The sequence below is a fragment of the Pterocles gutturalis genome, unplaced genomic scaffold, assembly GCF_000699245.1.
Source record: "Pterocles gutturalis isolate BGI_N339 unplaced genomic scaffold, ASM69924v1 scaffold6422, whole genome shotgun sequence".
NCBI classification, from domain to species: Eukaryota; Metazoa; Chordata; class Aves; order Pterocliformes; family Pteroclidae; genus Pterocles; species Pterocles gutturalis.
In genome coordinates, this window is record NW_010110080.1 from 57,965 (window position 1) to 83,913 (window position 25,949).

Here is a 25,949-nt window from a genome sequence, read left to right on the forward strand (position 1 = left end):
GGTAGGCTCTGGAGATTAACTGGCTGAGACACCAAGAGACGCATGTCCAGGAACCGCAGCAGATACTCTGCTGGTTGCTGTCTGTCTGCTCAGCAGATTGAAGGAAGCACAGTGTAATGGAAATATCGCCAACGCACATCAGCCTGAGGAGACTCTTGAGCAGAAGGAGAGAGAGGGAATCTCTTCTCAGCAGTTAACAAGAACATGAGATCTGTAAATGTCCTGGACTCCTATGAAAGAAAAGTAAGGGAGCAAGACCCAAAGATAATGCTTTTACACTGCTGAAAGACAGGAGTCTCCAGGATGGGCTTCTCATCACAGCAGTATCTTTGGACAGTATCTTCTCGGATCTTCACCCTTTGTATCAGCTGCTGGCTGGTAGGCACCCTCAGGTTAACCTCTTCCTACAGATACTAAGGCTTCCAGAGGAGACAACAACAGGAAAGATTTTCCTGTAGTGCTTCAGCCAGCTATGTTTCACACCCAGAAGTGGCACCAGCTCTGCCTGATCTGCATTTCACGCTGAATCTGCTCAGTGCTTGTTTCACCTTCTCCTGCAGAGATTATGGCTTGTCTCACAAGCACTGGTGAAGTTTGAAAGTCCATGATCTCCCACACAGATGAGCTATGGTATGCAAATAAATAACATATCGGGATCCCGATAAGATACTTATTCTTGCATCACTCTTGCTCTGTACTGTCTGTAGGGGAATAAACTTCTCACAGCTATCTGATCCAAGTGTCTTTTTTACAAGCAAGTAGAACTGGAAATCAAGATGGGTCAATCTGAAGAATCATGACCAATCAGTCGATGAGAGCAATCATTGCATTACTAAAACCAGAGCACATCAATGGCAACTGGTCAGAGCAGATTATTTAACTCACAGCAGGTGCACGAACCCACAACCCATTTAATAGCTTTTCTCCTGCCACACGAAAGGAGCCTGTGTGGGAGCCTGGCTGATCCCCTCTTAGCACTGCCGTGGGGAGTGGGGGTCTGCTGTAACACAGCCCCTGTGCACAGCTTAGCACCCAGGTGATGGGGCTCGCTGTTCATGCTGCACGCTCTGCAGAAGCATTACACTTCTGCCTTAGCTGAAAGAAGAGCAGGATAAGGTGTGTGACCCCAGCAACAAAATGAGACTATGCAATTACAATGTGAATGTGTATGCCTGTCTACCACCTAACTTTGGCAAGTGGTTACCGCTTCGAGACTGGCTAAAGCTCTCAAACAAATACTGAGAGGTGGACAGCAGTCTCAGAATAAGTTTCACAGGTTTCATCAAAGAGCTGGAGAAGTAGAGTAGATACCCACCACATACTCATATTTCTGTGTGGGGATCAATGCAATGTTTGGTCAACCCTTAGACACCAAAGAAGTCACCTGGAAGACAACCGTGGGGATACCCCAATCAAGGAAAAGCAATGACTGCACTTTATAAGATACCTAGGAATTCAACCATGAAGCAAAACCCACAGGAAACCAAGCTTCACTAGTTCCTCTGCTCACATTTATTCTTCTTCCTTTTCTGAAAGATATCTTCTCCAAACTCAGCACTGGTATCAGCATGCTGTCTTGTCTAAAACAGGGGGCCCACTCACCCACTCAAACAAAAAACCCACCAACAGTAGCCTTGTGAGCCTTGTTTTGTGTCATGTCCTCCCTCCTTCCCTATCAATGTTTTGTTCCCTGAAACCTGGACATATTTCAGATCACAGCTAAATTCCTGTAAACACTACCTTCAAAAAGGATGAAGAGCTTTATCCTGTTCCTATTTCTGTTACATTAAAATGGTACGAAAGACTTTTATTTTTTTCCTTAATTATTCTCCTTTTTTTTTTCTCCCCAAAACCCTTTCCCAAGCACATTAGGCATTCAGGTCTCCTGTGCCCTGGCAGACTCAAGGGTGACTGAAGAACTAGTGGAATCATGACAACACAGACAGAGAGTGGAGAAATCAATAAGGGAAGGGAGCTTCAGTTGGACTCTTACAGGTCCCAGCTTGTTTCTCTTAACAGGCACACTTGGGAGAAAACTTCCTTGGGGAAGACTCATTACCTGCTGCCCATTGGCAGAGATAGAAGAAGACACGCAGCTCACACCTGAGGTGCCAAACAGCCCTTCCAGGCACATTCTTCCAAATGCCACTACTCTACAGCAAAAGGAATTATACAGCAAAATGAATTATACAGCAACACTGCACACTATTCCCCCAAAATAAATAAGCAGGGAAGTGATTGAAAGAAAAAAAAAAAAAGAAAAACAAACACCTTTGTTTAAGAAAAATGCTCATTCTTCTAGCCATCACTGAAAAAAATCCAAACCAACATAAAAGAGATAGAAAGTTATTTTCCCTTAAAATTCATTGCAAGTTTATTTGAGTACTCAATCATCCTTAGACATTCTGGATCTATTAAGGACTGGTTCATGCCAGAAAAATCCATGCAAAGTGATTTGCAGTTAAACTAATGCAGCCTCTTATATCAGTCTGTTAAGACAGTTTTACAGCAGACTTTAATCCACACAGTTTACATGGATAATTTAAGGGTGTCCACATAGTGTGGGGGGTTAATAAGATTGTGAAAAAGACACACAGGCCAAATGCAAAACTCACTACCTCATATGTTGGAATGAAAAGCCAACTCCTTTCATGCCACCAGTGCAAATTCAACCCCCAAGAATGCCCAAAAGCAATATGAGAAAAAATGTGAAGATTAAATTCCTAGGAGGCTGACAAATGCTCCTTCTTTACCCATAGAGCTGCTGAGGTGCACGCTACCATGTTGAGAACATTAAGAGCATGGCCTTCCATCAGCTTCAGTTAAGTCTGATGCAGGAACCTTTTCGCATGGTCCGTGAGACATTTGCACCCTGGAAACATAGGCTGAGAGTGGGGAAGAGACTGCCACGTCCCCTATCAATGTACCACAGTCACACCTCCCCAGAGCAGTCTGATGTCTTCATCTATCGGAGCTGCATCCCGTCAAGCCAAGGAACTCCCCACAGTGCCAAGGACCTAACTAGGGACAAAGCAGGTGACCATCTTACAAATCCTCCCATCAGCGCAACAGGAGGTTCACTCCTCCTTAGCAAGCAGGGCATCGCGTCCCCTCTTTCCCCAAACCCCCAACGACCTCCACTGTGACACAGCAAAACAGACCAAACCATGACAAACAGCCCCCTGCAGTCCAGCACTTTTGGGTGGAGAATGGCAGCACTTTTCCCCAAGGTAAGATCAAAGTCCCTTTCCTTTGCTGCCTGGCAGGGAGCACCTTGCTGGCTGTGCAATCCCAGGCAAGCACTGAACTGCCACCTCTCTGATCTCCCTGCACCCGGAGCGAATGCCAGTGGTGCCCCAGGAGAAGCTGTGCTTATTATCAGCAACAGCAGCTCCTGGCATAGAGTCCCCCGGGAAGGAATAGCTGGATTGTAACCTGAGGGGAGACCTGCAAAAGAAGGGCACCGTCAGCTTTACATGCTCAGGAAACATCACCTCACTGAAAAAATAATTGCAAGGTTTGGGCTTTGTTTTCACAAAGCCCCCAGTACTCATCACATTATTAGAGGAGATTATGGAGCATCTCTGCTGACATGCTCAACAGCATACACCTGCAAAAACCTCATTTTCCTTTTACATATTTCCTTCATTCCTGTCTTTTTTTTTTATTATTATTTTGATTGTTTCTTTGCAGACTTCTCATTTATCTTCAGACTCAGCTCCCCTTTTTCTTCAAAGGCTCTGCTTTATTTTTCTGCCTCTTCTCGGTCCCCCCAGCCTAATTGTTGTTATTATTTTTAACCTTCAGTAGTTTCTTTTGCTTTTTTTCTCCATTCTAATCTCTCCCTGCTCCCGTTTTCCCCTCCATACTAAGTCCCTTTCATCCCTCACCTCCCTCTCGCCCCTGGCCAAGCATCCAAATACATGTGGAGCAAGCGTAACCAAGCATAAATATGAAAGGGATCATCCAATTTCAGCAAAATGCTTGCCCCTACCTATTCAAATATTTGACTTGCAATGATTAAGTCCCAGAAGATCATATTTTTTTATTTTTTTTTTTACAGAGCTCTGCAAGTCTTTAATAAACCTCTGCCTTGATGGCAGCCAGGACTGCAGTTGCTGAGCTGTTTCCTATGCATTACAGCAGATTTGCTCCAAGGTAAGCGAGAGGGACGAGAGGGACGCCTGAGCCAGGAGCTTGAATTATAAGCAAGGAGATTTAATTCCCCAGATGCTGGTTTATTGAAATTCAATGCCTCCCTCTCACCTGCCGCTTTGTTATGCTAACCTTTTCTGGCTGGCCAAAAATTTCCAGTCCATGGCGCATGCAAGCAGTCACACTCCGATCGATCGATCAAACAGGGAACTGCTCCTTGCAGCACAACCCGCCAGGGGAAGGTCTCTGTGCCATCGCTGAGCAGAGGGACCACCTCTCCTAAAGGGAGGTAGGTATGGGGGTGTCACTAAAGGCCAGCCTCAGTGCCGGGGGACACCAGGTGATGGTCACACCACACACCAGCTGATGAGAAGGGCTGCAGAAGATTCCTCTTGCCTTAGGGAGGGACCTACTGGGGTTCTGAGTCCCTTGCACAGAGCACACACCAGCATCTTGCACTTTATTGCACTTAACCTCGCTTCCCTACAAACAGCATGAGCGACCATTTCACCCCCGAGGGTGGGGAGGAGAGGGAGACATCCTGCTGGCAAGCCACATCTCCCACCAGATTTCCAACTTCCAAAAGGTACATGGGCTCACGAGCTACACCTGACAGCCCACAGAACAGCCGAGCTGGAGGAGCTGAGGGCAGGGCAGCCAGCTGGCACCTGGGATGCCAGCTCCCCACAGCCCAACACCCCAGAGCCCTGTGTCACAAGCTGATGATCAAGAAGAAAAAATAAACCTGCATGCAGCTCACAGTGCCCTGGGACAAGCGCATGCAGGAGCCACCAGCCCCTTTACGTGCTCCTCCTGGTCAAAAACACAGAGGACACAAGGAGGACAGAGCATGGCCCACAACACAAGGAGGGCACGGCAAGGATGCAGACAAGGAAAGCACATTTAGCATATAACAAAGCTCTTACTGGAGAGTCATACTGTGCTCTGCAAATGTTTCCTTAAAAGTAAGCCCTTCTGAAGGGAAGAAAATAGCATCTTCCTTTTCCAAAACAGACGAAAACATGCACAAAAAATTAATTGCACGTCCCTGGCTGAGGCAGTAAGACACAGACCACTCTGTAAATGGTCACCAAGGAGCATGACAGTTTTGACATAGCACTGCCACAGCATCAGCAAAAATAGTGCATTTGCAAAGAGTGGAATGGGACTGGAGTACGAAGTCATCTCCTAACTCTCCATGCTGTCTCCTCATTTCTAGAGGAGACAGAAGGCTGCTGCAAACGGTAGTGAAGACTTCACTTCTCACCAACCTGGGTGTACCCACCTGGCTGAAAAAGAAAATAGAATGTATCTATTTTTATCAATATTTTTATTTAATTCCCATTCACCTAGGTTTTACTGGCCATTTACGCCGACCCTCAGCCACAGAGATGCCCTCAGTAACCCGGAAAGCCTTGGGTGAAGATCTGCTCGAGCAAGCCTACCACACCCTTCCAGATGCTGCTGCCCCACACCAGTGCTGGAAGGAGCCTCCACCTGCCCAGCGCACATCCATGCACAAAGGTGCTCACGTTTAGTGTCACACAGGAAAAGCAGGTCTCACCAGTACAACCAGCCCTGCAGCAGCCAGCTGTAAGCTCCACAGAGAGAAAGTTTTTGAAAAAACCTCAAATTCCCCAGCATCCCCCTGGCTGCTTTCCCACAAGGCAGACCTCAAACCCATTTCTTGCCAGGAGGAAATAAATAAATAAAAGAAAATACACCCGTGTGTGGGCTCATGCAATTTTAATCAAACTAATGTCTGCAAAAAGGGGGTAGAGGGGAGGGGGCATGGAGGGATTACGGTACCACTTGTTCAAAGTACTCCCGTTTATTCCACATCTGCGATCCCTTTTGAGCTCCCAACAGCAGCGAGGAGTACGAGACGTACAAAGCAAGCGTGTGGCATGCACTGAGCTGTCTCTTTGTTTTAGTCACCGTCTGCTGCTAATGCCAGTGAGAGAGCACTCCGGGGACCAACACCTTGGTGCCGTGCCAGCTAATTATACACCGACAAAAGCACCCGGAGGGGGGAAAATGAAAAAGACAGGGAACTGAGCATCCTAAAAAACAATGGATAACTTACCAGGGAGCCAGGAGCTAGGTAGCTCAGACCTGCTTCCCACGGGGCTAGAGAATGGAGAGCACCCTGAGCTCCTCGGGGAAGGGTCTTGGCCCACAGGGGAATGAGGGCGCTTGAAGAGGGGATGGTGGACAGTGTGACAGCCCTGCGTGGGCACCAATACAACGGGGTGGCAGAGGAACACTGAAAAGGCAACTGCGGGCATCTCCAGGGGTCCCAGCAGAAGCAGACTGCAGCACCACGGAGAACATGCCTGAAAAGTTTTGGGGGCTGTTTCCTGCAGAAGCACTGGAGCTTCACGAGGGGGAGAGGAACCGGGGACTCACGGAGGTATAGCGATGTTTGTGCCAGCTGTGACAATGCCTGGTGTGTTTCAGAGGTGGAGGAGAGGAGCTCAAGGCAGGAACAGGAAGAGGGGAGCTCTGTATCACTCCCAACCACACAGCCCTGTGAGCCCCCATCCCTGCCTCTCAGCTGCCCTGCTGCTAAGCCAGCAATACCAATGCTACCAGCCTGGCAGGGAACAAAAAACATTTAATAACCATTTGGGAAGTGGTCCGCTCACTACAATACCTCCCTCGGAGAGACCTGAGAGCCAACCACTGCGGGGAGAGGCAGAGGCAACAGAACTACTCAGGAGCAGGTTCCTGGGGGGCTCAGGTATTAACCTGCTCCTGGCCCCTGGGACCTGGCCACAGCTCCCAGATGGGGATTAAAGCCAGCAAAATGAGAATTTCAAACATGCATTCGGCAAACCCATGTGCATTCCCCGCAGCGGCAGATAATCAGGTGCCAAGAAGGAGATTAACCCTGCAGGACCGCAGGAAACAAAGGCATAAGAGCTGGTCTGTTTAAGAAGCTGCTGCTGCTTCTCCCAGATGAACACAAATCTGACCAGCAGGAGTGAGGGCACAGTGCCTGCACGAGAAATACTGACTGCTAGGAAGCATAAACCTCTGATTTTATGCAGATCCACAACAAGAGGCATGAAGATTCCTGCAATAGCTATTACGGCAGAGGTGTTGAGCTGGGCAGGCTCCTTCCCAGGTTGCACCATGGGATGCATTGCTTTAGAGTTTATTTTAGCTGATGGTGAGCAGGCCACAGTGCCCCGTACACCAGCCCCTGCACCCTCGAGCACCGACTGCTATGCCCTGACAAATGGACAACAGCTCTTTGCTTGGGATCAAAGCGATGTAGGCTACTGATGGAGCAGTGGGGCTATGGGGATGTCCTTCACAGGTCACAGATCCTGATTATTTTAAGTGGGCACACACACCAGCCAAGCTGGAGAGGTCCCTGTACCTGCAGAGGCAGAGGACCTGTGCCCCAGACAGTGTTCAGGGAACCACCTGTTCAAAGCTGAGATGGGGCATCACCCAGCACTGAACGAGAGGTTGCTCCTCATTTACAGGCAGTTGTAGTCAGTGCCTCTTTGGGAGGAGGCTCCTCCTGCATGCTGCCGGCAGGCTAACAAGTGCAAGGGACTTTCACGTACTCTCTACTCAATGGCTAGATGTGTGTCATGACAAGCTTCAAGTGACACATCCCTAACGCCTGTGCTGTTGCAGCAAGAACATGGTTCCTAGTCAAGCAGCCTCCAGCAGTACTACCTTGGGCTGTGATCTTGTCAGGTTTCATAAGCTTAATCAGGCTCTGCTCCGGCTGGCAAACAGGGGTTTCACCGGCAGGCTGGCTGTCCTGCTGCTCCAGACAGCGGTCCTGAATGCTCAATAGCAGCACTGTACCCTGGCAGTCAACAGGAGGATCTGCATTTCAGTCTTGACAACTTCAACCAGCAGATAATAAGGGACAGGATGGGCAGCCCTTCAGGCATCAGCTCCATGGACCAAGGACTGTGGTGGCTGGCTCAAATCCATTACGCTTTAGCAGCAAGGGAAAGCACCTTCTAGCCTTTCAGGGAGGAGTCCATGGTCGCTCCTGCAGCACACATGTCATCTAAAATATCTTATTAGTGCAAACTATCCATAGTTATCCAGCTGGACTCAGCCCTAGCAGAGCAGGCTGTGACCTGAACACACCATAGGAGACGACAAGTCCATCTTCCTCTACTCATGGTGTGTGTCAGGGCTGCCTGCAGAAACTCATCCTGCTGCTGCCATGGGGCAGCTCAGTGCCCATGCAGCACCCTGAGCCTGCACTGTGCTGATCTACAGCAACAGGCCCTGGCTAAGCCTGACCCCACAGACATGGCCCAAAGCCACTGCACTGCCGCCCAGCCCAGCCCACCTCCGATGTCCCAGTTCCTTCTCTCCCCTTCCCTCCACCATCAGATCCTCAGTGGGAGGTTCTGGAAACAGATGAGATCTGAGGAGCTGGGTGTCTCTGAGGACGGCACGCAGCGCTGCTCTGGCCACAGACACAAGGGAGCTGAAACAATCCGAGAGTGCCGGGAGCTGGCATCTCATTCTCCAACGCTCCACAGCCCCTGTGACTCAGAAAATCACTTCAAAAGGAGCTCCTCAAAGTGCGCTGTTGCTGCCTCCGACTTCCCAGTTGCAAGGGGAGAGGAAGAAAGGGTAGGAGGTGGCAGTGAAAAGGTAATTACTGCATCCTGACAGCCCTGGTGGAAGACAGCACTGAAACTCCCATAGCGGGCTCTGGGGTCAAGAGCCTGAAACAGCAGCTAGGGCACTCAAAGGATACAAGGAAAGGGTGGAGGAAGAGCCCCCACATTGCCCCTGCAGAAGGAGGTCAGATGGAGAGGCCAGGATCCATGTGTCCAACAGCTTTGGGGTCTCCTCTCATCACAGGAGGGAGCAGGCATGCTCCTTCCACCCCAGCCACAGCTCCTCATCAGTCATCCCCACGTGCAGCTCTCCCTGCTCCAGCACCTCCAGGATGCCACCCTCCTACATGCCCCACTGCTGTTCATGACACAAAAACTTCTGTCCAAGGTCTTCCCACCCCCTCCTCCTCTTGCCTTCCCAGTGCCCCAGTGCTGCTGTTCGTGCTTTCCTTCCTGCTCCTTTTTCAGCTCTCTTCCCCCCCCCCCCCCCTACAACATCCTCACCTCCTGTCTCCCTCAGCCCTCTCACTCTCTGCCTTGCATGCCTCCATTCATCCTCTTTGTGTTGCTGAGATCAGCACTGGGATGACCATAACCTTCCCTCTCCCCAGCAAGCGCAGGAAGCCCTCGATTCCCCCTGACCACACTGCAGCCAAAGGGGCTCCATCTTTGGCTCAGCTTATCCTGTACCTCCAGACCCCGGCTTGGAGGCAGAAGCCCCTCAAGCAAAGTGATGGTTATCCCCCAGGGCTACCTGCACCAGCCACTGTGTCCTTCGGATATGCTCATATACTCATGTGGCTTCGGCTGCTGTACAGTTTGAGGGAGGCTTTTTGGATGATGGGCAGTGCTCCTAGCTTTACTCATTAGATAAGCTCTGCAGTGCTGCTGCACAGGTGTGCTCTGAGCATCATCCCTCGATAGTGACCCACTGGCCCACAATACCACTGCAGAAGGAAAGAGGTTAGAAGCATCCCTGTGGTCGTAGCACATCTCCACGCTGTCCCAGAGCAGCTGCCCCTCTCAGGACGGCCTTTCTGGCCAGCACCCACAGCCAGGGAGCTCCTCTGAAGCACAGTCTCTCCAAATGAACGGATCACAGCTCTGGCAACCCCACCTCTCCACCAGCTTTCTACTCCCTGTGGGTTAGCATTGCTGTGCCAGTGCTCGACCTTCCAGCCACAGTGCCAGGTGGGCCATCCATCGAGCACAACCATCACCTGCAGTTTTGCAAGGAGCCCTATCTGCGGACAGGTGGCATCAGTACACCTGAGAGAGCCCAAAAGGTGACAACAGACTGCCAGAGTGCCTGTGGTCATCTGTGGCACGCTGATGCAATTCTTCAGTGGACAAGGCTCAAGAGCCTCACATTAACCCTCTGATAAGTAACCTACTGCCTTCAGATCTCTTCTCTTTGTTTCCATGTAACAGCACACTGCCGTAAGAAAACTGGTCTCTTTAAATCTTCTCGCCCTCAGTAAATTTGGCATTACAAGTTACAGTCGTGAAATGCTTTTAGTAAGGAATGGCTTTATAAAAATCTTGCTCTCTTGAATAGGCAGCTAAAAATGAAGAACGACAGGGTCTGAGAAAGTTAAGTGCTCAGCACACATCATGCCTAGGACAGAGGCATCCCCGTCCGGAAAACCCTGTCCCTGCCGTGACACACTTCCCCAAGGCAGGCATCTGTAGCTACAACATTTCTTTGCAGAGCCCTAGGTTATAATTTTAACTAGCAATAAGGAATAAAGCCCTAAAGGGTGCAATATGTTGAAAGACAGTGTCAGGGAACCAGAGCACGACAGAGCAGGGACACTGAAGGGCATCCAGCCCATTAGTACCAGCTCCTCCAACAACGTTCCCTTAAGGCAGAGGCTCATTCAGATTTTAAATGGGGAGCAGAGCAGCCCCACCTCTTGCCTCTGTAGGGCCACAGTGTAAAATCACGCTTCTCTCTGCATTCAAAAGTGCCTTTGTTCAGGTTCGACCCCGTTAGCTCTGGCTTTGCTCTTCTTTGTAGGCTCTCCAGAGACATCTCTTGTTGATGGCAAGGGCAAGTGGGGCAGCTAATCCCATCCCATTAGCATTCTCTGAAATACTCCAAGGACTGTGGACACTGTCCAGGCGCAGGCAGCCAGAAGGTGGCTCTCGCTAAGCCCGCGTGACTTCTGGATGTGTGCACACACAGCCAGCCCTGGAGCCATCCGCCCTCAATAAAGCCTGCTGGAGGGAGGGAGAGGATAAAGAAACAGCCCACGCATGGCTCAAAAAGCACCTTTTCTAATTTTCTCTTCAATTGTGGGGAATACGTTAGTGTCAACCCAGCTGAGTACCAGCCCAGACGGGCTGGGGAGGGTGCGTGGGGCACCCCAGCCCCCCGTGCTCCTGGGGGCTGCAGTGACACAGCTTCTGGTATTCCCAGGGGGCAGGTATGTGGTTGACAGAAGCCACCCCCTCCTCAAATGATGAGCCAGCACTGACTGCCGCCCTCTCACGTTTCCTCCAGCTCTCCTTCCCATCACATCTCCTATTTATAAACAGCTGTTTGGCAGTATTACTAATCAGTGCCATGTGGAATAATGTTACATTTCCCTCAACATTACTATTTTATCTTCTTTCCTCTCCACCTCCAGCTGCTGCTTTCCTTCTACCACCACCAGCCTGGAAAGCAATAATACATTTCTTCATTTTATCCAGGCTCTACTTCTCTGATAAGGTAAACAATTTACTTATAACCCATGAAAAAAAAAAATTAAATACTGTTAAACCCACTTAAAATAAATACTTGCTGAAGGAATATCAGCTGGAGACTGCTCTCTGACTTATAATAATCCCACTGCGCCCAGGGAAATCCTCTTAACCCTATATCAGATGAAGATTGTAAAACTGTTATAGGGCTAAACTAACAGGGCAGCCACAGAACCAAGATGGAAAATTTCTCCTCCCAGTTTCTCCCTGATGAGGGTCAGCTCTGTCCCAGTGCAGGTCAGGATTCCTTCTCAGCACGTCAAGCAAAACCCTGCACTGCCTGGCAGGAGCTGAAGGAAGGGGGAAAGGCCAGCCCTGCCAGGGCTTCGAGATGGAGGAAGAGGAGGGGTAGGCTGCATTGGGACCCAAAGCCTACCTTTGGAGCACCGAAGGGTTGCTCTCCCTTTGCCGTCAACCCCCAGCAGGCAGCAGAAGCAGGGCAGAGACCCTTTGATGCTTTAAATCTCCCCTCCAGGATGCTCAATAGCAACATCTCTAAATTAACAGATAAAGAGCCCAAACCAGAGGGGACCCACTTATGTTTCTGAGCCCTCCTGGGGGGCTGGATGGAAGCAGTAGGCTTTCAACTTTTGTGCTGTCGTATTTGACAGGACAGAAAGGACCTGATGTACAATCGGTAATGCTGATAGAGGCTTTTGGGTTTGCTGCTGCCCTGTGTTTTGCATGAGTGCTGGCCCCCCGGTTTGACTTTGTTTGTTTTGTATTTCTTGCAACAAAAAGATGTGTATCCACACCACAATGAGCAAGCTGCCTTGTTGCACAGAAAGCAAACAGGCTCAGCAACAGGCACAGTGCTTCCCCTCTGGTACATGGGGACTCGATCATTTGCCATCAGACCTACTGGTTCTCCAAGATGACCTGAGAAAAAACATTGACATCAACGGCAGAAACAGCTGCCTCTGCTTCTCAGGGTAGCAGACTGACAGAAACGCAGAGCAACCAAGTCTAAGGGGCTGGCACTAGAGAACAAATAAAGCAATCCTCCAAGGGAAATCAATTAAAAAAAAAAAAGAAAAAAAGAAAAAGGAGTGGGAGTAAGGAGCAAGCATAGCAAAAACCTCCCCAGGGAGGGAGCAGGAAAAACAGGCAACGTGGAACATGAAATTTTCACTGGTAATCGAATAACAGGCAGCTCCATCGCAGAATTTCTCAGCACTGCAGCTGGCTGGAGCCACAGGGACTGTATTCCACTTTCAGAGTTCACTGAGCAATTGCTAAGGCAGGGGATGGGTGCCATATGTTACCAGCTGCGCTCACAGTTACCGCATTCCCCATTTAACGCTGAGACTGTTCGGAGGCACAGAAGCAGAGAAACCTGCACACTTCATGCCTTTCCCCCACCACCTGGTGTCCTGGCAAAACTGCCAGAAATGCCAACAGGCTCTGCCAGCAAGTCCAGGAGCAGGTCCCCACGCCAGGGAGTCACCATGCTGAGCTGGCTGCTTAGCCCTGTCAGTACACATCACAAGTGGGGATGCACAGGCAGAAGAGATGGGTGCTCCATGTTAAACTCAGGATGGGAGGTGGCACCAGACTATTTCTAGCATCAGATGACCTTTTGCTTCCCATGATAAGCAAGCAGAATTCGACCTGAAAGAGTTCCCTCACATGCCAAGTTCACTTTCTTGGACAGGATGGAGAGCCTAATATTTGAACCTAGAGTCATGAGTAATCCACTGTGTTAGAGCTGGCCTTCAAGTGCACCTGGCTAAAGATTTTCTCCAGCTAAAGATTTTTCTATACTAGTTAAAAACCCTTGTATCTTGTATCCTTTACCTCCTATTGGCACTTAAAGCCCACACACTATGGCAATCCATGCAAACAGCCTATATCACCGATCACTCCTCTCACAGGGACAGACTGAGAGGCATCCTATAAACAAACAGGACATTTAGGACTACCAAATACCTCATTTCACCGGGAACTGGCACAGCACACAACAGAAGAGCCGGCAGGACAAGCAAATAGGTGTGTGGGCTGAGCAGAATGTTGCTTTTGCAGGAACTCCTTTCAGGGCAGCAGAAGACCCCAAGTCTTGCAGCCTCTAGCCTCACTGACACTGAAGACACAAAGGGCTCAGGGGAAGAGCGAGCACCACGGTCCCACCAACCCAAGGGATGCCTGAGCAGAGCCAAGCACAGCTGGAGCCAGCGAGGGAGCAGACTGGAGAGCAAGACTCTGAGCCTTCAGAAAAGAGGCTTTTGCAGGACAGACTGCTTTGGTTTTCAAAAATCATTTTAACTGACTGGTCTGATTTTACTATTCAGGCTCAGTGCTGAACAGAAACCTACCCAAGCAAAACACAGCAGCCCTTTACAGTCTGAAAGCAAGTCAGCATTTGGGCTTCTGCACCTCCCTTCCTCGCAAGTAAGAGACATAGAAAGTCTGGAAGCGAGAGAACTAATTTTAAAGACCAGCCTAGATTTGTGAGCAGAGGGCTGTGCAATTGCCTGAGGCTGTATTAATTTACATTTTCAGAAATGCATTTTAGAATGCTTTACTTTTTTTTTTTTTTTTTACAACGCATAGGTACGAGTGTACAGAGACGCATAAAAAAGGACACATTCTTATTGTAAGCCTTCTCCATACGCTAGCTAAATTTTAAAAAGTACCTCTACCTCAGAAGGGACAATGTAGGAAAAACATACGGAATACCGCGATGTGCCAAATGTGTCTAATGACAGTTTTTTGAGAAATGGGTAGGTGGACAGGGGAAAAAAAGAAAGAATTAGTTCCACAACTGAGAGCCCCCCTGCAAAGCATGTCAAGCCACCAAGTTGCCTGCAGTTTTGAGGGACAGGGCAGGAAGCCAAGAGAGGAAAAAGCACCAACAGCTAAGAAGGGAGAGAGTGGATACAACAGATTATCCATTTTTATCAGGTATAGTCTGCCTAAAATTCATTCCATTTCTCCTGCGCAGATAGAGGTGAAGGGGTGTCACATAATACAACAATAAAAAAAGTAAAAATCAGGTAAGCAATTCCAATGGGAAAGAATAGGAGATGCAGTACTGCAACCAAACAGGAGCAACTGGAAATGTTTATCAGGAAAATATAATAAGGGGGGATGAGATAAAGATACACAAAATAAAGACACATACAGAGATTTTTATTATAAGCTTTCAGTTACAACCTGAATGGTATCTATAAAAAAAGTGTTTCAAAAAGCACAAGGAAGAACTAACCCATGCAATTCATTTAATTCATTTAATTAAATTCAAGAGGGTCTTAGTGCCTTCCTCTTACCAGCAAACTGGATGGGGCATGAAGCCTCTGGACTGGCTTTATGCACACCCCGGCCGCAGCAGGCTGCAAGGCAGCAGCCCCTCCTGCCAGCTCCAGACCCGCCGGCCACAGCATTGCCTGTGCTGAGCTCCCACGCACCTGCCCCTGGCACCGCAGACCCCTGGCCCCCTCAGTCTGGCAGCACCTATTAGCCTCACAGCTTCTGCAAGGGCAAAATTGGGTGAGCTTAAGAAGCTATACTTTCAAGACACCAGAAATTACTAAGCAGGACTGGAGATGAATCCTATTCAGCACGATTACCAGGCAGAGCTGAAATATAAGCCTTTGTTTCCAACTCCCGCTATCTGAGTAGCTCAAAGCACTTCACAATTATTTAGCTTAGACTTTGTGAAAGGCTTGTATGCTGTTATCCCTAATTTTACCAGCTGGAAAATGGTAAGGAGATGGAGAGTGCCGTACCCAAGGACACACAGCAAGTCAGCAGCATGATAGGAACTGATACCTGCAGCCCCCCACTGCTCCGCAGCATCAAAAACCAGGTACTCTGGTTTCCTGGTGCAAGTTCCCAGGCTGTGCCCATAGGAACTGCCAGAGGTAAACATATTTACCTCTTTATCCCTCCCCGTTAACATACAAACACTCCCTTTCCATCCATAGTAGGAACAGAAATAAAGAGCAAAGCAGCACAGGTCAAATTTTTTTTTTTTTCAACACTACTACAGAGAGATTTAGGCATGCAAAGGAGGACAATAAGAACAAAATACCCTGTGTGTAGCTGCAAACAACCACGTAGGAGAAGGCATTTGATTTTTTTTTTTTTTAATGTCAGCTAAAGGGGAATTTGAAAGTGAAGGACATTTTACTCCTCTGGGGAGCTAATTACTGCAACAAGCACAGCCCAAATAGGCAAAGATGAATGTCACTCACAACACAGGAATTTCAACACCAATCCTAGAACTCACTTTGGTTAACTGACGGCTTGGCTAAATAAAACATACACATGCTTCATGGAGGTAGCAAAGCCACTGAGATTAGGACATGTGAGCTCAGGATCTCCAAACTCCACCTTCGTACATTAGGGCAGACCAATAGAGACAAACTCCTGCAAGTTTCTAAAGAAATAAGAAACATATGAAATACAAAAAATGTGCCAGAAAAAAGAATTTGGGGATGTACAATAGGTCCCTGCTGTTCTTGCCTGGCTGAGATCACCAATGTTATGCCATTACTTAGCACTGACATCACCACTATATAACATTTTACACCTTCCCTTAAACACCCTCTCTCCGAATGACTGCCTAACAGGGGTTTCTACTGCACAGCGGCCAAGCAGTTCATCACGGGATCACAGGACAATTCAGGGTGGAAGGGACCTCGGGGGGGGGCTGTAGCACAAATACAGGGTCAAGCAGGGTCAGTTATAAGGTCAGACCAGGCTGCGCAGGGCTTGATCCTGTCAAGTCTTGAAACCCTCCAGAGATGGAGCCTGTGCAACCTCTTAGGGCAGTCTGAACTGCTCTTGTTTCGATTTTTGCCTGTTGTTGCTCATCTGCAGAAAGCCTGGTCTCCGCAGGACACAAGCTCCTTGCTCATATACACTGACAAACACCTTCCCTTGTCTCCGTCTCTCAGGAGAAAAAGACAGCATGGAAAGAAGAGTCCCCAAAGACTTCTATCAAAATGGGTAGATCCTTGTCTGCAAGACTGCCACCTCTCTCTTCAACACCTCCCTCAAGCAAAGCCACCTTCAGCCCAGTTGATGGCTGGAATAAACCAGCAGCCACCGGGGTCCATGTGCCCCACGTGAGCAGAAGTGACTGCTCTCGCCTCGAGTGCCCCCAGGTTCCCAGGAGAAGACTGTGTTCTCCCAAACACAGCAAACCTGTGACATGACTTTCTTCCTCTGCTCTGTGCACAGATAGATCACATATGGCAGCACTTGACGAAGAAGAGGGGAAGCTGCCGGCAACAAGCAGTAGCAGCTGGTACGGGCTAATAAAAGTTCGGTTTTTTTCTTTTTTTGCCTGCTACATGCCCTTTAGCTCTCCACAGAGATTCTGGAGATTTTTGGTTGCAAGCTCTACAAAGAGAGATCTGCTTTCCCTTGAATGCTTGTCTGAGACACATGCAGCTCCTTCCTCTCCAGTGCTAAGTATCTGGCCTGTATAAATCTTTCTCCCACCTCCCGTGCCACCAAAGCTATTCTTCCTGTCCCAGCCATGGGCTTGCAGCTGGCCATGCTGTTACGTGCAGTTACATGCCAGAGCTCAAGGGCACAGAGGCCCCCTACAAGACACACTTCTAAAGGCATGGTCAAAGTACCTGTGGACTGAGTTCTGGTCTGCAGAGAGCTCCAAGTGACTCAGGAAGCTCAGCAATTGGAGATGAGACCCCACCAAGCACAGCCGCAGCCAGCACCAACCTCAGGCAGAGGTGCAGATGTCTCTTCATCCCACCACTCCCGAACCTGGCACAATGCTGAAACTTCACCACAATGGGGCTGCCAGCCAAAAAAACCACACCCAGCCCCTGGGAGCTGTCACAGTCAGGCAGAACGCAGGGTAACAGGTCAGAGATCAAGGCATCAGCCTACCTGGGCAGGGTGAGACCAGTGAGAAACAGCAGAGAGTAGAAGTGTGGTCAGGCTGAGCGGGTGGACAGGAGAGCCGCTGAATAGTACCTGGCTAGTGTGATTCCTATCTGCCTCCCTTTCACCTAAGCCTGGCAGGAAGGAGACACTGGTGACTGTGGCTGCAGGTGCTACCAGCTCTGCAGCAGCTTCTGCCGGCCACAGAGGCAGCTGTGTCTGAGTGCTGTTTGTTTCTCAAGCCTGCACTGAAATTGCTCCTTCCCACTCTGTGGTACCATGGAGGTTGTGGTCTCCTCCCACCTCATCCAAACCCCTTTCATTTTTTTGCTTTAACTGATTTAGGATTGATGCTCTCCAGCTGCTTCCTCCAGAATAAAAAGAGCCGTGACCTACTCAATGGCTTTGAAACTCTTTCTACCACTCCGTCACTACCTGTTTAAAAAAAAAGTCTCAAAGCTTGATTTCTTCCCTCCAACCACTTACTAGGAAGAAGAGCTCAATGTTTTTGGGAGCACAGACAAAAAAAACAGATAAAAGTCTGAAGGCTTCTGAACACTTTGAAACCCTTTCTACCACTCTGTCACTACCTGTTTAAAAAAAAGTCTCAAAGCTTGATTTCTTCCCTCCAATCACTTACTAGGAAGAAGAGCTCAATGTTTTTGGGAGCACAGACAAAAAAAACAGAGACAAAAGTCTGAAGGCTTCTGAACAGGTTAGACCTGGGCCCCTTCGCCATTATCTAAGCAAGGGTACGGGCACACAAACAACTCATTGCAGAGATATAGGGGAGTACAAATTTGCAGTGACTCACGTGCTCTGAAGTAACTGCCATGTGCTCACTTCTACCCCACAGCAAAACACAAGTTTATTTACTCATCAACATAACATGAGAAGCACAAACCAGTATCTAAGATTGCACAGCATCCCTGGAGCTTCACCATCTAAATTACTGCACAGAAACCTCCTCTTCTGCCTATATTTCAAGAGTTATTAAGACAAGGGATAATTCCAGTCACAATCTGGAAAATACTGCTGTCCTGCCAGTGGTGACACTATGTTACTGGGACGCTGCTTTCCTTCATCTCCAAGTTCTTTGCTGTCCTTAACTTTTTCAAAAAATGAAGGAGCAGCCCATGTACTTCTCACAGCCAGCAAGAAGCAGGTCAGGACCCCGATACAAGTGCCAGTCAGGTGTGCACGGTCCCCAGGTCCCCCATTTAACTGGTCCAGTTTTGTAACTCCTCTCTTCTGTATGCCCAAGCGTCTTTCCAATTCAACCACAAAGCCAAAATTTCCATCAGTTGCTTAGGAACCCTGTGGGGGAAGTTTCCAAAAGTAGCCAAGTCTTCAGCCACTGCTGGAAGAATTCATTTCACTCGACACCAGCTGCCTAAGCCAGGTCTAACATCTAGGGTCTCTGTTTAGTCAAGTTAGAGAAGGATGCACTTAATTTAAACAAAGATGAGTTGCTCTCCAGATTTGTCCGTCTCTGTCCTCTGATTGCAGATGTTGCCTTAACATCTACCGTAGACAATGCGCCCCGTGTTAGATGACTGGGAGGCCACTGGTGCGATCGTCTAAAAATTTTTGCCCCCCACCCTGGGTAAAAGAGCGTGAACTAGCCTCAGCAATTCTGTGTCAGCCTCAGGGAACTGAACTGAGGGCAAACAATGCCGTTTCAGACTTTGTACGTGGGCTAATCCTTTCTCATAAATCAATCACAAGGCCATGGTTCCACAACATCCTGAAGAGCTGCACTCTTTTTTTTTTTGCCACCTCCCTCAGCCCCTGCAACTCAGTCTGAGATGTCCTAAATTGTTCCTCCTAACACATCTCACAGCCCAGGTATAACTCATTCTTCCCAATGATATAGCTCAGGCGGACATGAGAAGAGGGGTAGCAAGATATAGAAAGACTTATTTTTAAAGCAACTTAAGTAAATAAGACTGGTGAAAAACATTAAGCCTTGATACATGTTTCCCCATGGCAGAAGGCCCTTGATCCACATTACTGGCCTCATTCCTAGCTTCCGCGAGATTAGTGCTTGTGCTGCATGCCTAAATTCAGGTAAGAGTCCCACAGAGTGCCTGGGGAGCACTTCTTACTCCAGGACATCAGAGACTCCAGGTCCTCAGAGTGGTACTAGATCTTGGCCATGTTCTCAATAAACGAAGAGGAATGTCAAGTGGAAACACCAAAAATGGGAGAGGGCCAACCAGCCATGCTTGCTGTGCATCAGGTGGATAGAAGTGTACTTTCAAGCCCAACTGGCACATCTTTGAAGCTGACAAGACTATTTTTTAGCAGCTGCAGAGTCCTGGATACGTAGCCCCCAATGCTGCTCAGACAGCAGAAGCAAAGACACATCCCAGCTGCTCTGCTGAAAGCCGAGATGTCCTGGTGCAGGCAGCAGCCCCATATGCTGCTGCACCAGTGTCCCATCCAGCTCCCCTAAAGCTCCCAGCTTCCCCATCACAGGGCTGTACTGCCTGGGTGAAAAGGGGAGAAACTCTTCCTTCAGCTCTTCCCTCAAACCACAGGAGACAACGACTCAAAGCTCCTAGAGCAGCAAGTCTAAAATCAACACTGCTCCAAACCCATCCATTTCACATATAAACAGAGAGAACTGAGATGCTAACAAACTTGTCTCCCTAGGCTTTGCTACTGCCAAAAAAGAGCCACTCAATCTAATGAGTCAATTAAAAATTCATAACTGGATGAAAGGGGAAAAAAAAGTTTGGTTCTGTTTCTGAGAAAATGAGAACTATACGTCTCATTTAGCTCTTGCGTACCTCTTCTTGAATATTGTCTGCGGCAACAAAGCCAGGCTGAAATCTGTAGCTGAGAGCTAAAATGATGGGGGGTGGGGGGGAGAGGGGAGAAAGGGTGCATGCTCTGCCCAGCCCTGCAGACAGGAGCCCATCTTCGCAGCAAGACTTCAGGGTCCGATGGGGCTGAAGTCAGTGCTAGTTCATGTGAATGGGAGCCAGAGGGGGATCCCTCCATAAGCGCTCGTTATCTACATGTCACTGCAGGGGGCACTCTGGAAGATTCAGTTTCTGTCAGAGTTTAGTTAAACCATAGAAAACACCTATGCAGATACACATATTCAAAATGCAAGTGACCCTAAGAGAATTTTCGGAAATGAATTAAGCTAAACCAAGTTAGGGCCCCTAATTCTAAGCGCAAGCATCCATGAAGGGGCATAATGTGATTTAACTAATCCACTAAGTTACTTTAGATCAATTTTCTTGAGCATCCCCAACACATGTAAGCCCTGAAGCCAATGTCCTCAAAGCACTATCCATGGGTGTCCACACAGTGGCAAATCTCACGTGCCTTGTACCAGTGGCAAAGGCGGGACAGAGCAAATGCATCTCATCCAGCAAGCCCTAGCCTGGTTACCAAAACAGCTGCTGAGCTACAGTTAAAGCCTGGAGGGCACTGGCCCCCCAGTCCCTGGAGAAGAGCAACGGAGGAGCTCCCTGCTGCCCAGCCATCAGACACGCTGGCTATGCTCGCCCACTAACGCAAGTACTCCCACTGGCTCTAAACGGCTCTCCAGTATGGACCCCAGGTCACTGGTCCATGGGGTTGCAGCACTTAGCTGCAAACCCCAACTACCACAACCTCATTCTGCCTCCAGGCAGTTTTTTTCCACTCCGTGTTGGTTTTCAAAGGGTTTCACTCCCTGAGGTGACTTTACAGCAGCAGTGCTGACTCAGACTTGTTCAAACTAAAGGGGGAACTGCAAACCTGGACACCTGAAGCAAATCACGGAACTACAAAAAAAACCCAAACAAAACCAAACCAAAAAAAAAAAAACAGAAATGAGTATTTGGGGATCTATCTCCCAACTGCTCATGAACATCTGATGGGAAAGCAGGCATCCAAATAAGGCTATGACAAAAAAAAAAACCCAGAAATGAGTATTTGGGGATCTATCTCCCAACTGCTCATGAACATCTGATGGGAAAGCAGGCATCCAAATAAGGCTATGGGGCTTTGCCTGGGATAGTGGCTGGGTCGGCACCTGGGAAGGAAACGAGCCAAGAGGTGCACCCAAGCCACAAGCCGGAGGCAAGGAGCACAGCCCAAAGGAGGGCTATTGTGATTTAAATTCACACCTCAGCTCCTTTCACAGAGGGTTTCCTCTGTCAACACAGCCTGAATAGCAACACCCTCACCAGCTAGCATGTCTGGATAATGCCAAAGTGGTTTCCAAACCGGAGACCTGCAGGCTCCAAACATCTCCTAAGGAAAGCAAGTCTGCCATCTGTGGGCTTGAAATTGCTAGAGGGGTCTCTGCTTCAGAGGAGCTCTTTTAGGAATCTTTCAGACAAAGAGCTTGATGGAAGCTATTTGACCACTGTTAGCCAAGTAGAGACTTCAAATCGAATCCCACTTTGAGACACAGAAAGCAAGGTGAAGTTTGAAAAGGTCAAATCAGCTAGTCAGAGAGGTGCTGTGGAAATTTTCCAGATTTTAAAGAATGTGTTTTCGACTTTTCCAACACAGACAAAAAAAACCCCAAAACAACTCCCCCCCCATTCATCTACAGAGAGATCAATTTGATCGGTGTGCTGGCTTCAGGATGCATTCAGCACTGCCCTCTGCTTAAGAATCTGAAGAGAACTGTCTCTCCTGGTCCCTTTACATGCCACTCATTATCGCTCTTCTCTTCCCCATTTTACTATTTCACCACCTTTGGCACACAGCTCTTTCCTCTGTAGCTTGTGCCATCTGGAGCAGCCTCCCTACTCTCTGCATAGATCAGCTCCACGTGCCTCTTGCTTTCAGCCATAGCTTCACACATTCCTCTCTCCCACTATGCTGCCTTGTCTCTCTTCTTTATAAGGGTCTTCCTACTAGAGAAAGCTTGATTTCTCCTATGTCTCTATACCATGATGTTCTGCAACTCACACCACTGTGCCACCTCCTCTCTGCTCCTATTCTCCTCACTGATGCCTTTTCTGTGGCTTACGTGGACTACATCGCACATAGGGGGTTCACAGGTTTCTGCTGCACACCAGCTGGGAGATGCCCCCTTGCCCCAGCCACGCTGTTAGTAGGACAGCTTACCCACAAGGTTCATCTTGGCGCTGTAACTCCCAAAGTACCTCTCGTCGGTGTTAGGTGTGTGGCACTCATACTCTCCAGCGTCCCGGTCCTCCAGCTCGGTGATGTGCAGCAGGACAGCATCCCCCTGCACCCGCTCCACGTAGATCCCCCGGCTGCGCACACGCTGGGTGTAGATGGCGTAGGGGAAGGAGGGATCGACGGTGCTGACGATCTGCACCTCCCGCTCGGGGGCCGAGGGCAGGTAGATGGACCACTGGAAGTTCTGCTCCGCTGGGCCCTGGTAGCCGCTCACCTTGCACCACAGCGTGATGTGGGACCCCCTCACACGGTAGAGGGGCCCTTCCTGCACCGCCACTTGCCGCTGGGCCAAGGCCATGCCTGTGGGAGGACAGGAGCCCAGCATTACTTCTTGGCAGGCAGCCCCCACACCTCCCCTGATGTACCAGTCCTGTCCCTTCCGCGGCTGCGCTCAGCAAGCCAAGCCCTCGCACCCCATTTTAAAACTGGCGCAGCACCCCCCAGCTGCATTGCAGCTTTCTTGCTGACTCAAGGAAAGTGTAAATGCCCTGTGGAAAAAAGTGGTGTTGAGATAACATAAAGCCTTTCTTTCGTAGTGATAAGAATCCAGGCACGAAAAGGTACTGCATTGCATGGCAACAAACAAGAAACTGAAGCTGACAGGGCTTTGTTTTCAGTAGTACCTACCTCTTACTTTCCAGCCCCATCGCCCTGTGATGCTAGGCATGGGTTGCTGCTGGAGGGCACCAGGAGGTGGCATGCAGCCACTCTCCAGCACCCCAGTGCCACTGGTGGGGCTCCCTGGTTTGACAGCGACTCCCTCGTCTCCTGGCACAGCTCAACTGAGACCATCTCCCATCCGGAGAGAGGCCCAGAAGGCTACACTCCCTCCTTGGGTTTCCAGGCTGGAGGCTTCAGCTGGTACAAAATCCCATTCTTTTTCCCTCAAACCCAGCACGCCTTCTCCAGTCTCTGTTATGCTTGCGAACGCATACAGGGAAATACCACATTTTCGGCACTGCCTTTCCAAGTCGATTTGAAAGGAATATATTTAGTACATAACAAAACCAATTAAAGTTAATGGAGGGAGTGGGCATATTACACTAAGACTTACCGCCCCTGGCTGCTGGAAATCAAGACCCAGTACCAGCACGGAACAAAGACAACCCCGCAGCACGGCGACTGCGATCTGCTGTATTTTTACACAGATTATGGATGACTGGCCCTTGGGCTCATGGCACATTACCAGCACAGCCCTCCAGGGGCCAGATAAATTACAGCAATCTATCTTGTTTGTTGCTACATCAAAGTCTCGAGGTCTGGAGACCATGGTGGGTGTTCATCGGTTATTGAGTTACCAGCAGCACGCACACACGGTGAGGCCAATCACCCTGGCTTCTGTGACTGCTTGCTTGCCATCATAAAACAGCAATAAGCCGATTTAAAGCAAGTCCTGCATAATCACGTTTGCAAATTTCATCCTCTGTGCCCTCGTGGACACTGAGGTTTTTTCCCCCTCTTCTCTAATTTTCAACAACAATGTTCAAGCCCAGAGAAGAATTTAACCTTTCAAAAACCAGCAACTTGCAGGTGGAAGAGGTAGCCTGGCATCTGGGGATTACTGACTCAATCTCACCCTCTGGACATGGATGTCCAGATACAAAGTTTTTCTCCACAGCCAGCCTGGACCAGAGCCAGGAGAGATGGTTCTTACCAGCTTAAAACAAATTGTGAAAAATGGGTTCAGCACATCCATCAGGCCGTGCAGCTGAACAGATGGAGTGCAATTCAAACTATTAACTTGGGCTCAGCTCGCTGCTGCTCCAAATTACATTTCTTTTTACTCTTTATGAAATAATGTGATTTAAGAGGAGGACGGGGGAAAGCTAGCACATTCGAAACAAACAGGGAGAGGAACAACAGAGGCAAACTCTCCCCCACTGTTTGCTGTACCAATCTCTTCATCCTGGGGAAAGATAGCGCTAGAGACGACTAACACATCTGAAGTGCAGACAGCCTCTTCCCTCACCCCGTAAAGGCCAAAGGACAAAGCAAATACAACAGCCTTTGAAGTGAATTGTTTTTAAAGCAGCAGGAAGGGCAAGATCTTTATTGCACGCTTGAAGACAGCTCATAATGCAATTTTTGTATGCACATGTAGCCTTGCTACAGCACACAGATACCCTGCACATAATGACACAATTAAAATTGCACCACAAGGCAAACATGCAGCGGTAGGAATTAAAAGGTGCATACACAACACTCATTCAGGTATCTCTCAGCTGAGTGCATGACCTTGTTTAGCAGGCTTTTAATGCAGTGCTAGGCTTTTTTACATAGGAACTCTTTGATAAGTTTTCCAACTATCCAGTTGAAAAACATCATTTTATCAGAGATAGGTACAGAGACATTGCCCCTTCCAAAGCTCACCAGCAAAATCACAACCTCAGGGACCCACAGCACAGATCTCTGCACCCTCATGCATGCAGCCTTTTGGTAATGTCAAATCCCACCGCCCTCATGGCCAGCACGAATGTGGGCTTCCTTCTTCCCCCGCCAGTGGTCTTTGGGACCTTGCCTGTAACCCTACAACCTGAAGTCCTGCTCCAGGTTCAGAAGAGACCCTCTTCTTTATATTCCTTCTCTCCTATTCCCTCTTGCACTTCCTGATCCAGACAAAAGTGTGAGAGGTAAGAGCTGAAGAGCTCTCCTTGCTTTCCAGTCTGGCTCCAGAAGCCCAAGCAGCTGACGGACGAGTGAAGCCAGTGGCAGAAAAAGCCCTGCCGAGCTCCAGCATGTAAGGAAGAAGGAACAGTTGGGGTTTTGCCATAACTTGCATCAAGCTGCTTTTCATCCTCTGAGAGGTGAGACACAAAGGCTCAGCAGTTGGTTAAACAGGGTGGATCTCCACAGGGGCAGGGAGCGGCACATCCACAGTGTTCTTCGCCCTGCCTGGCCGCAAACTCCTGTTTCAACACAGATGGGCACAAATGCTTTTCAACACTTAAAAAACCCACACACAACATAAGCAGACATACTTCTCCAACAAATCATTTTAACTGAGAAGGGAAAGGAGAAAACCAATCAGCCCGAGACTACAAGTTTTCTTCTCCTTAAACAGTTAATTTTTTACACAGTGAAGGGCATTTGGCAGTTTTCAAGCTCTGGGAATTGCTATATCCATGAACATGCTGTATCAGGAAAAGAACTGCATTTCTTAGCGAGTGAGCATTCTGATTAACAAAAATAATGCGCCTGAGATCCCACTTTAAACTCTTATCTCTCCCTCTCGAAGTGAGAGAAGAGCTCACTGGAGGAGGAGCTGTGTGCTCCACACCTCCCCTAGGACACCCAGGAGATAGTTGTGGTGGCATTTGGCTGGTACTTCACTGGCACAGCTGGCTTTTAACTGCAAATCCAATATAATTTACTGACAATGCAAGGGCTGATTCGGAGGAGGTAGCGAGCCAAGAGCTA

At 48.8% G+C, this 25,949-nt stretch overlaps 1 protein-coding gene across 1 annotated transcript in view; it reads right to left on the minus strand.

The window, feature by feature from the left end:
- Positions 1 to 22,830, minus strand: part of LOC104461562 (immunoglobulin superfamily member 3-like) — a 68,114-nt gene extending 45,284 nt beyond the window's left edge. The window contains 1 exon segment of the mRNA XM_010073197.1: positions 22,455 to 22,830. Within this exon segment, the coding sequence (XP_010071499.1) occupies positions 22,455 to 22,830 (376 nt within the window).
- Positions 22,831 to 25,949: the final 3,119 nt, after the last annotated feature.